At 46.3% G+C, this 12732-nt stretch overlaps 1 protein-coding gene across 1 annotated transcript in view; it reads left to right on the forward strand.

Annotated features, from left to right (window-relative positions):
* Positions 1 to 11986, forward strand: part of ldlrad4a (low density lipoprotein receptor class A domain containing 4a) — a 73871-nt gene extending 61885 nt beyond the window's left edge. Inside the window, exons 2-4 of the mRNA XM_064982561.1 lie at positions 8533 to 8699; positions 11023 to 11091; positions 11380 to 11986. Coding sequence (XP_064838633.1) covers positions 8533 to 8699; positions 11023 to 11091; positions 11380 to 11967 — 824 coding nt within the window. The 3' untranslated portion in view covers positions 11968 to 11986. The remainder of the gene's footprint in view (positions 1 to 8532; positions 8700 to 11022; positions 11092 to 11379) is intronic.
* The last annotated feature ends 746 nt before the right edge of the window (positions 11987 to 12732 follow it).

Genomic DNA, 12732 nt, shown 5'->3' on the forward strand with positions numbered 1-12732 from the left:
ATAGACCCAGTGTATACCTCAGACCCAGTATAGACCAAGTGTATACCTCAGACCCAGTATATACCTCGGACCCATTATATGCCTCAGACCCAGTATAGACCCAGTATATGCTTCAGCCCCAGTATAGACCCAGTGTATACCTCAGACCCAGTATAGACCCAGTATATACCTCAGACCCAGTATAGACCTAGTATATACCCCAGACCCAGTATATGCCTCAGACCCAGTATAGTCCCAGTATATGCTTCAGACCCAGTATAGACCTCAGACCCAGTATAGACCCAGTATATACCTTAGCCCCAGTGTATACCTCAGCCCCAGTATATACCCAGTATATACCTCAGACCCAGTATAGACCCAGTATATACCTCAGACCCAGTATATGCCTCAGACCCAGTATATACCTCAGACCCAGTATAGACCCAGTATATACCTCAGACCCAGTGTATACCTCAGACCCAGTATAGATCAAGTGTATACCTCAGACCCAGTGTATACCTCAGACCCGGTATAGACCCAGTGTATACCTCAGACCCAGTATATACCTCGGACCCATTATATGCCTCAGACCCAGTATAGACCCAGTATATGCTTCAGCCCCAGTATAGACCCAGTGTCTACCCCAGACCCAGTATAGACCCAGTATATACCTCAGACCCAGTATAGACCCAGTATATACCTCAGCCCCAGTATAGACCCAGTATATACCTCAGAACCAGTATAGACCCAGTATATAACTCAGACCCAGTATAGACCCAGTATATACCTCAGACCCAGTATAGACCCAGTATATGCCTCAGACCCAGTATATACCTCAGACCCAGTATAGACCCAGTATATACCTCAGACCCAGTATAGACCCAGTATATACCTCAGAACCAGTATAGACCCAGTATATACCTCAGACCCAGTGTATACCTCAGACCCAGTATAGACCCAGTATATACCTCAGACCCAGTATAGACCCAGTATATACCTCAGACCCAGTATAGACCCAGTATATACCTCAGACCCAGTATATACCTCAGACCCAGTATATGCCTCAGCCCCAGTATAGTCCCAGTATATGCTTCAGCCCCAGTATAGACCCAGTATATACCTCAGAACCAGTATAGACCCAGTAAATGCCTCAGCCCCAGTATAGACCAAGTATATACCTCAGACCCAGTATAGACCCAGTTTGTACCTCGGACCCAGTATATACCTCGGACCCAGTATAGACCCAGTATATACCTCAGACCCAGTGTATACCTCAGACCCAGTATAGACCCAGTGTATACCTCAGACCCAGTATAGACCCAGTGTATACCTCAGACCCAGTATAGACCCAGTATATACCTCAGACCCAGTATAGACCAAGTATATACCTCAGACCCAGTATAGACCCAGTTTGTACCTCGGACCCAGTATATACCTCGGACCCATTATATGCCTCAGACCCAGTATAGACCCAGTATATGCTTCAGCCCCAGTATAGACCCAGTGTATACCTCAGACCCAGTATAGACCCAGTATATACCTCAGACCCAGTATAGACCTAGTATATACCCCAGACCCAGTATATGCCTCAGACCCAGTATAGTCCCAGTATATGCCTCAGACCCAGTATAGACCCATTATATACCTCAGACCCAGTATAGACCCAGTATATACCTCAGACCCAGTATAGACCCAGTATATACCTCAGACCCAGTATAGACCCAGTATATACCTCAGACCCAGTATATGCCTCAGACCCAGTATATACCTCAGACCCAGTATAGACCAAGTATATACCTCAGACCCAGTGTATACCTCAGACCCAGTATATACCTTAGCCCCAGTGTATACCTCAGCCCCAGTATATACCCAGTATATACCTCAGACCCAGTATAGACCCAGTATATACCTCAGACCCAGTATATGCCTCAGACCCAGTATATACCTCAGACCCAGTATAGACCCAGTATATACCTCAGACCCAGTGTATACCTCAGACCCAGTATAGACCAAGTGTATACCTCAGACCCAGTGTATACCTCAGACCCGGTATAGACCCAGTGTATACCTCAGACCCAGTATATACCTCGGAACCATTATATGCCTCAGACCCAGTATAGACCCAGTATATGCTTCAGCCCCAGTATAGACCCAGTGTCTACCCCAGACCCAGTATAGACCCAGTATATACCTCAGACCCAGTATAGACCCAGTAGATACCTCAGCCCCAGTATAGACCCAGTATATACCTCAGAACCAGTATAGACCCAGTATATAACTCAGACCCAGTATTGACCCAGTATATACCTCAGACCCAGTATAGACCCAGTATATGCCTCAGACCCAGTATATACCTCAGACCCAGTATAGACCCAGTATATACCTCAGACCCAGTATAGACCAGTATATACCTCAGAACCAGTATAGACCCAGTATATACCTCAGACCCAGTATAGACCCAGTATATACCTCAGCCCCAGTATAGACCCAGTATATACCTCAGACCCAGTATAGACCCAGTATATACCTCAGCCCCAGTATAGACCCAGTATATACCTCAGCCCCAGTATAGACCCAGTATATACCTCAGACCCAGTATATACCTCAGACCCAGTATAGACCCAGTATATACCTCAGACCCAGTATAGACCCAGTATATACCTCAGAACCAGTATAGACCCAGTTTATACCTCAGAACCAGTATAGACCCAGTATATACCTCAGATCCAGTGTATACCTCAGACCCAGTATAGACCCAGTATATACCTCAGACCCAGTATAGAACCAGTATATACCTCAGACCCAGTATAGACCCAGTATATACCTCAGACCCAGTATATACCTCAGACCCAGTATATGCCTCAGCCCCAGTATAGTCCCAGTATATGCTTCAGCCCCAGTATAGACCCAGTGTATACCTCAGAACCAGTATAGACCCAGTAAATGCCTCAGCCCCAGTATAGACCCAGTATATACCTCAGACCCAGTATAGACCCAGTTTGTACCTCGGACCCAGTATATACCTCAGACCCAGTATTGACCCAGTATATACCTCAAACCCAGTGTATACCTCAGACCCAGTATAGACCCAGTGTATACCTCAGACCCGGTATAGACCCAGTGTATACCTCAGACCCAGTATATACCCAGTATATGACTCAGACCCAGTATAGTCACAGTATATGCTTCAGCCCCAGTATAGACCCAGTGTATACCTCAGACCCAGTATAGACCCAGTATATACCTCAGACCCAGTATAGACCCAGTATATACCTTAGCCCCAGTGTATACCTCAGCCCCAGTATATACCCAGTATATACCTCAGACCCAGTATAGACCCAGTATATACCTCAGACCCAGTATATGCCTCAGACCCAGTATATACCTCAGACCCAGTATAGACCCAGTATATACCTCAGACCCAGTGTATACCTCAGACCCAGTATAGACCAAGTGTATACCTCAGACCCAGTGTATACCTCAGACCCGGTATAGACCCAGTGTATACCTCAGACCCAGTATATACCTCGGACCCATTATTTGCCTCAGACCCAGTATAGACCCAGTATATGCTTCAGCCCCAGTATAGACCCAGTGTCTACCCCAGACCCAGTATATACCTCAGACCCAGTATAGACCCAGTAGATACCTCAGCCCCAGTATAGACCCAGTAGATACCTCAGCCCCAGTATAGACCCAGTATATACCTCAGAACCAGTATAGACCCAGTATATACCTCAGACCCAGTATAGACCCAGTATATACCTCAGAACCAGTATAGACCCCGTATATACCTCAGCCCCAGTATAGACCCAGTATATACCTCAGACCCAGTATAGACCCAGTATATACCTCAGACCCAGTATAGACCCAGTATATACCTCAGAACCAGTATAGACCCCGTATATACCTCAGCCCCTGTATAGACCCAGTATATACCTCAGCCCCAGTATAGACCCAGTATATACCTCAGAACCAGTATAGACCCAGTATATACCTCAGACCCAGTATAGACCCAGTATATACCTCAGCCCCAGTATAGACCCAGTATATACCTCAGAACCAGTATAGACCCAGGATATACCTCAGCCCCAGTATAGACCCAGTATATACCTCAGACCCAGTGTAGACCCAGTATATACCTCAGCCCCAGTATAGACCCAGTATATACCTCAGAACCAGTATAGACCCAGTATATACCTCAGACCCAGTATAGACCCAGTATATACCTCAGAACCAGTATAGACCCAGTTTATACCTCAGAACCAGTATAGACCCAGTATATACCTCAGATCCAGTGTATACCTCAGACCCAGTATAGACCTCGGACCCATTATATGCCTCAGACCCAGTATAGACCCAGTATATACCTCAGACCCAGTGTATACCTCAGCCCCAGTATAGACCCAGTATATACCTCAGACCCAGTATAGACCCAGTATATACCTCAGACCCAGTATAGACCCAGTATATACCTCAGAACCAGTATAGACCCAGTTTATACCTCAGAACCAGTATAGACCCAGTATATACCTCAGATCCAGTGTATACCTCAGACCCAGTATAGACCCAGTATATACCTCAGACCCAGTATAGAACCAGTATATACCTCAGACCCAGTATAGACCCAGTATATACCTCAGACCCAGTATATACCTCAGACCCAGTATATGCCTCAGCCCCAGTATAGTCCCAGTATATGCTTCAGCCCCAGTATAGACCCAGTGTATACCTCAGAACCAGTATAGACCCAGTAAATGCCTCAGCCCCAGTATAGACCCAGTATATACCTCAGACCCAGTATAGACCCAGTTTGTACCTCGGACCCAGTATATACCTCAGACCCAGTATTGACCCAGTATATACCTCAAACCCAGTGTATACCTCAGACCCAGTATAGACCCAGTGTATACCTCAGACCCGGTATAGACCCAGTGTATACCTCAGACCCAGTATATACCCAGTATATGACTCAGACCCAGTATAGTCACAGTATATGCTTCAGCCCCAGTATAGACCCAGTGTATACCTCAGACCCAGTATAGACCCAGTATATACCTCAGACCCAGTATAGACCCAGTATATACCTTAGCCCCAGTGTATACCTCAGCCCCAGTATATACCCAGTATATACCTCAGACCCAGTATAGACCCAGTATATACCTCAGACCCAGTATATGCCTCAGACCCAGTATATACCTCAGACCCAGTATAGACCCAGTATATACCTCAGACCCAGTGTATACCTCAGACCCAGTATAGACCCAGTGTATACCTCAGACCCAGTGTATACCTCAGACCCGGTATAGACCCAGTGTATACCTCACACCCAGTATATACCTCGGACCCATTATATGCCTCAGACCCAGTATAGACCCAGTATATACCTCAGACCCAGTATAGACCCAGTATATACCTCAGAACCAGTATAGACCCCGTATATACCTCAGCCCCAGTATAGACCCAGTATATACCTCAGCCCCAGTATAGACCCAGTATATACCTCAGAACCAGTATAGACCCAGTATATACCTCAGACCCAGTATAGACCCAGTATATACCTCAGCCCCAGTATAGACCCAGTATATACCTCAGAACCAGTATAGACCCAGGATATACCTCAGCCCCAGTATAGACCCAGTATATACCTCAGACCCAGTGTAGACCCAGTATATACCTCAGCCCCAGTATAGACCCAGTATATACCTCAGAACCAGTATAGACCCAGTATATACCTCAGACCCAGTATAGACCCAGTATATACCTCAGAACCAGTATAGACCCAGTTTATACCTCAGAACCAGTATAGACCCAGTATATACCTCAGATCCAGTGTAGACCCAGTATATACCTCAGACCCAGTATAGACCCAGTGAATACCTCAGAACCAGTATAGACCCAGTATATACCTCAGACCCAGTATAGACCCAGTATATACCTCAGCCCCAGTATAGACCCAGTATATACCTCAGAACCAGTATAGACCCAGTATATACCTCAGACCCAGTATAGACCCAGTATATACCTCAGACCCAGTATAGACCCAGTATATACCTCAGAACCAGTATAGACCCAGTATATACCTCAGCCCCAGTATAGACCCAGTATATACCTCAGACCCAGTGTAGACCCAGTATATACCTCAGCCCCAGTATAGACCCAGTGTATACCTCAGAACCAGTATAGACCCAGTATATACCTCAGACCCAGTATAGACCCAGTATATACCTCATCCCCAGTATAGACCCAGTATATACCTCAGACCCAGTATAGACCCAGTATATACCTCAGCCCCAGTATAGACCCAGTATATACCTCAGAACCAGTATAGACCCAGTGAATACCTCAGAACCAGTATAGACCCAGTATATACCTCAGACCCAGTATAGACCCAGTATATACCTCAGACCCAGTATAGACCCAGTATATACCTCAGACCCAGTATAGACCCAGTATATACCTCAGACCCAGTATATACCTCAGACCCAGTATAGACCCAGTATATACCTCAGACCCAGTATAGACCCAGTATATACCTCAGACCCAGTATAGACCCAGTATATACCTCAGAACCAGTATTGACCCAGTATATACCTCAGACCCAGTATAGACCCAGTATATACCTCAGACCCAGTATAGACCCAGTATATACCTCAGAACCAGTATAGGCCCAGTATATACCTCAGCCCCAGTATAGACCCAGTATATACCTCAGACCCAGTGTAGACCCAGTATATACCTCAGCCCCAGTATAGACCCAGTGTATACCTCAGAACCAGTATAGACCCAGTATATACCTCAGACCCAGTATATACCTCAGACCCAGTATATACCTCAGACCCAGTATAGACCCAGTATATACCTCAGACCCAGTATAGACCCAGTATATACCTCAGACCCAGTATAGACCCAGTATATACCTCAGAACCAGTATTGACCCAGTATATACCTCAGACCCAGTATAGACCCAGTATATACCTCAGACCCAGTATAGACCCAGTATATACCTCAGAACCAGTATAGACCCAGTATATACCTCAGCCCCAGTATAGACCCAGTATATACCTCAGACCCAGTGTAGACCCAGTATATACCTCAGCCCCAGTATAGACCCAGTGTATACCTCAGAACCAGTATAGACCCAGTATATACCTCAGACCCAGTATAGACCCAGTATATACCTCAGCCCCAGTATAGACCCAGTATATACCTCAGACCCAGTATAGACCCAGTATATACCTCAGAACCAGTATAGACCCATTATATACCTCATACCCAGTATAGACTCAGTATATACCTCAGAACCAGTATAGACCCAGTATATACCTCAGACCCAGTATAGACCCAGTATATACCTCAGACCCAGTATAGACCCAGTATATACCTCAGACCCAGTATATACCTCAGACCCAGTATAGACCCAGTATATACCTCAGACCCAGTGTATACCTCAGACCCAGTATAGACCCAGTATATACCTCAGACCCAGTGTATACCTCAGACCCAGTATAGACCCAGTATATACCTCAGACCCAGTATATACCTCAGACCCAGTATATGCCTCAGCCCCAGTATAGTCCCAGTATATGCTTCAGCCCCAGTATAGACCCAGTATATACCTCAGAACCAGTATAGACCCAGTAAATGCCTCAGCCCCAGTATAGACCCAGTATATACCTCAGACCCAGTATAGACCCAGTTTGTACCTCGGACCCAGTATATACCTCAGACCCAGTATTGACCCAGTATATACCTCAGACCCAGTTTATACCTCAGACCCAGTATAGACCCAGTGTATACCTCAGACTCGGTATAGACCCAGTGTATACCTCAGACCCAGTATATACCCAGTATATGCCTCAGACCCAGTATAGACCCAGTATATGCTTCAGCCCCAGTATAGACCCAGTGTATACCTCAGACCCAGTATAGACCCAGTATATACCTCAGACCCAGTATAGACCCAGTATATACCTCAGCCCCAGTATAGACCCAGTATATACCTCAGCCCCAGTGTATACCTCAGCCCCAGTGTATACCCAGTATATACCTCAGACCCAGTATAGACCCAGTATATACTTCAGACCCTGTATATACCTCAGACCCAGTATATGCCTCAGCCCCAGTGTATACCTCAGCCCCAGTATATACCCAGTATATACCTCAGACCCAGTATATACCTCAGCCCCAGTGTATACCTCAGCCCCAGTATATACCCAGTATATACCTCAGACCCAGTATAGACCCAGTATATACTTCAGACCCTGTATATACCTCAGACCCAGTATATACTTCAGACCCTGTATATACCTCAGACCTATTATAGACCCAGTATAGACCCTCTCTCAGAATAACATGTCCACACACCCTTGTGGATCAGCAAATAACATTCGTGAACATGTCTGTTTGGTTGTGCTATCTCTGTCGCCCTCTCATGGTCAGACGCATAACAACACCTAGCTCCAAAATCTTCTACATTCTAAACCATTCTCTATATAGTGCACTGGAATTTGACATGTATATTAAACCTCTGTGTTTCTCTCTCTGTTTCAGCTGAACTGGAGTTTGTTCAGATAGTAATCATAATGGTGGTGATGACAGTGATGGTGGTGGTGATTATCTGTCTGTTGAACCACAGGCTGTCTGCCCTGGCCTTCTTTAGCAGACAGACACACAGCCACGACCAGGACAGACAGCGGGATCAGGTCAACATGCAGCACGTCAGTACACAACTTCTTACCTATCTACTTACCTACCTACCTACCTAACTAATAAATGATGCTTCATCCTCATTTTTATTGATGATTCTGGCTGGGGGCAGTGAGCAGAGCTGGAGGAGTTAGGAGGAGAAAGTAGGAGCTAGGAGGAGCTGGATGAGCTTGGAGGAGCTAGGATGAGATGGAGAAGCAAGTAGGAGCTGGAGGAGCTGGATGAGCTAGGAGGAGCTGGATGAGCAAGTAGGAACTGGAGAAGATAGGAGGAGCTAGGAGGAGATGGATGAGCAAGTAGGAGCTGGAGGAGCTAGGAGGAGCTGAAGGAGCAAGTAGGAGCTTGGAGGAGCTGGAGGAGTTAGGAGGAGCTGGAGGAGCAAATAGGAGCTGGAGAAGCTAGGAGGAGATGGTGAGCAAGTAGTGAGCAAGTAGGAGCTGGAGGAGCTAGGAGAAGCTAGGAGGAGCTAGGAGGAGCTGGAGGAGCAAGTAGGAGCTGGAGGTGCTCAGAGGAGCAAGTATAAGCTGGAGGAGCTAAGAGAATCTAGGAGGAGCTGGAGGAGCAAGTAGGAGCTGGAGAAGTTAGGGGGAGCTAGAAGGAGCTAGGAGGAGCTGGAGAAGTTAGGAGGAGCTGGGAGGATAGTGCAGTGTACTGCTCCCATTGCTGAGGAGAGGAGAGCGACTGGAGAGAGAGAGAAATTATAGAGAAAGGAAGAAAGAGCAGATATAGACAGCGACAGAGAAAGAGAGATAGATCGATGGATGGATGAGACCCAACCAAATCATGAGAGAACAAAAACATAACTATTTGCCACATTGGAAAGAATCAACAAAAAAACTGATCAAACTAGAATGTTATCTGGCCCTAAACAGAGAGTACACAGAGGCAGAATACCTGACCACTGTGACTGACCCACACTTAAGGACAGGTTTGACTATGTACAGACTTAGTGAGCATAGCCTTGCTATTGAGAAAGGCCACCCGAAGCAGACCTGGCTCTCAAGAGAAGACAGGCTATATGCACACTGCCCACAAAATGGTCTCTGGTTGTCTGGGTATGGTTTGAGCTTCCTTCGTGGGCTGGCAGCATGCAGGGAGGGAGGTGGCCTTTACGCTGTTGTAGCATATTCCAAAATTCAAGAATTCTCTTATTCTGATTTTTTCCCTCTTTCCAAATACTACTCTTCCCTGTGTCTCTCACTTCGTTAGCTACCGTAGACTTTCATTATGTTAGTGTAATCAAACTGCAGATAAACCCAGCTGGTCCTGTGTAGATTTAGACCGGAGTGGCTTCTAAACACCAAACGCAGAGGAGAGGACACTGTCACAAATGGCATGACTACATATTCCCTATGTAATGCACTGCTTTTGACCAGTGCCCATAAATAGGGAATAGGGTGCCTTTTGTGACACAGACAAGAACTGCAGACTGCCGTGAGAGAGAGAGTGAGAGATAGCTAGAAGGATAGGGAGACAGTGAGAGACAGTGAGAGATAGCTAGAAGGATAGGGAGACAGTGAGAGAGAGAGTGAGAGATAGCTAGAAGGATAGGGAGACAGTGAGAGAGAGAGATAGCTAGAAAGATAGGGAGACAGTGAGAGAGAGAGTGAGAGATAACTAGAAGGATAGAGAGACAGTGAGAGAGAGAGTGAGAGATAGCTAGAAGGATAGGGAGACAGTGAGAGATAGCTAGAAGGATAGGGAGACAGTGAGAGAGAGTGAGAGAGTGAGAGATAGCTAGAAGGATAGAGAGTGAGACAGTGGTGTCAGGGTTAACCCAACTAGGTTGTTTAGAAACACAGCAAGCTAACAGAACAGCACAGTGGGGCTCCCCAGCCCCTTCTAGCCACAGCACTGTTAATCAGTACTTTCTGCCAGACGGGGCTCGGTTGATTTTTAACAATCTCTCAAATCAATTCAATTCAAAGGGCTTTATTGGCATGGGACACATATGTTTACATTGCCAAAGCAAATGAAATAGATAATAATCAAAAGGGAAATAAACAATAAAGATTGACAGTAAACATGACATTCACAAAAGTTACAAAAGAATAAAGATATTTCAAATGTCATATTATGTCTATGTACAGTGTTGTAAAGATGTGCAAATAAAGTACAAAATGGAAAATAAATCAACATCTCTCTTCCTCTCTCCCTCATTCTCTTTTTCCCTCTCCTCTACCTCTTTCTCTCTTCCTACCCCTCTCTCCTCTGCTCTCTCCCACCTCTTCTCTTTCTCTTTCCTCTGCCTCTCTCCATCCCCCTTTCTTTCTCCCCTGTTCCTTCTCCCTCTCTCTTTATGCCTCTCTCTCTGTCCCTGTCTCTCTCTCGCAGGATGGCTGTGTGTGGCCAACCAACAGTTTGGTGATGCAGCAGGGAACCACAGAGGTGAGTGGGAAAAATGTACGTCATGGATCGTCTACCGTTGTTACGTGTACCTTGCATTGTCATTTGATAGGTTAACACAGTGCAAGCCCCTTTGCTGTTGACTGAGTTCCATTGCATAATGGCTGGACCCCTGACATATTCAGAGCAGCTTCTCTGTCTCACTTGAATCAGATAACATACATTCAAAGTATAGTGTTAATATTTACTTAGCCTAGTGATTTGATATGCTGCTACACAGTGCAGTGTAGTCCATAGTGTTGGTTAAATCCCTGAGGTGCTGACTACATCTCCCCCCCCCCATAGGTGATGTTTGGGCCCAGGCCGGCCCAGGAGAGGTTCAACCCTCCCTCCTTTATGCAACGGGAGCATTTCAGCCGCTTCCAGCCCACCTACCCCTATCTGCAGCAGGACATTGACCTGCCGCCCACCATCTGTCTTTCTGATGGGGAGGAGCTGCCGCCCTATAAAGGCCCATGTACTTTACAGCTAAGAGACCCAGAGCAGCAGCTGGAGCTGAGCAGAGCATCCATCAGGCCCCCCCCTAACAGGACCATCTTCCACAGCGACCTGATCCATGTTTACGTCCACAGTGGTGGCCCTCGACCCCCGAGCAGTAACGCTGGTGTCAGTGCCGCCGAACGCATGGAGGGACTGCCTCCCACCTACAGTGAGGTCATGGGTCACTACCCAGGATCCTCTGTGTTTCACCACCAGAACCAGTACAGCAATAAAGAGCCGTTCGCCCAGTGGACAGGGAGCAAAGACAGGACACTCTCAGACAGAGACAGGCAGATAAGCAATGAAAGCACAACCACCACAGGCTCCTCTGGCTCTGGCAAGGTCAAGGACAAAGAGAAGGATAGGGACAGGCGACGGGACAAACCAGTGTGAGGGGGGGGGGGGGGTTGTAGCTGGTCTGTACCAAACAGGACCTACTCCTCTCACCTGAAGGGGAGTGGCCTCCTCTCAGCATTCCCCATGCACAATATGAAGAAACCTGAGGAGCCAAGCTTACAAACACTCTTTTTGTATTCCTTCGTTCGGCGTTCAAGAGCTGTGGGCTTCTGCTTGAACACTAAGGCTTCATAGCTAATTTCTTGTTTGTTTATTTTTGTATGCTTTCATTTATTTAAAATAAGATTGTTGACACTGATTTTGTTTGAATGACTGTAACACCCAGTTATAGAAGTTATGGCTTTTATTGTCTTAAAGAAATAAAAATCCCAGATCAGTGCACAAACCTTCAATCAGAATCAGAGTGCCACGATTCTGCTAAATCAACGGGATATATCATCAGAAATCAAAAGTTGACCTAACTTATTATTTAAAAGCTTCTCCTAGTTTGTTTGTTTGTGTGGGCTCCAAATGTTTTGAATGACTGGTTATTTTTCTGTTATTATCCACAACTCTGATCCAGCCTAACGTCCCCTGAAACTAACTCCAACATGGCAGTTCAGTTTAAAGACACACTGAGTATACCAAACATTTGGAACAACTTCCTAATATTGAGTTGCATCCCCACCTTTTGCCCTCAGAAGAGCCTAAATTCATCTGGGCATGGACTCCACAAGGTGTCGAAAGCGTACCACAGGGATGCTGGCCCATGTTGACTCCAATGCTTCCCACCGTTGTGTCATGTTGGCTGGATGTCCTTTG

The sequence above is a fragment of the Oncorhynchus masou genome, chromosome 13, assembly GCF_036934945.1.
Source record: "Oncorhynchus masou masou isolate Uvic2021 chromosome 13, UVic_Omas_1.1, whole genome shotgun sequence".
Taxonomy (NCBI): Eukaryota; Metazoa; Chordata; class Actinopteri; order Salmoniformes; family Salmonidae; genus Oncorhynchus; species Oncorhynchus masou.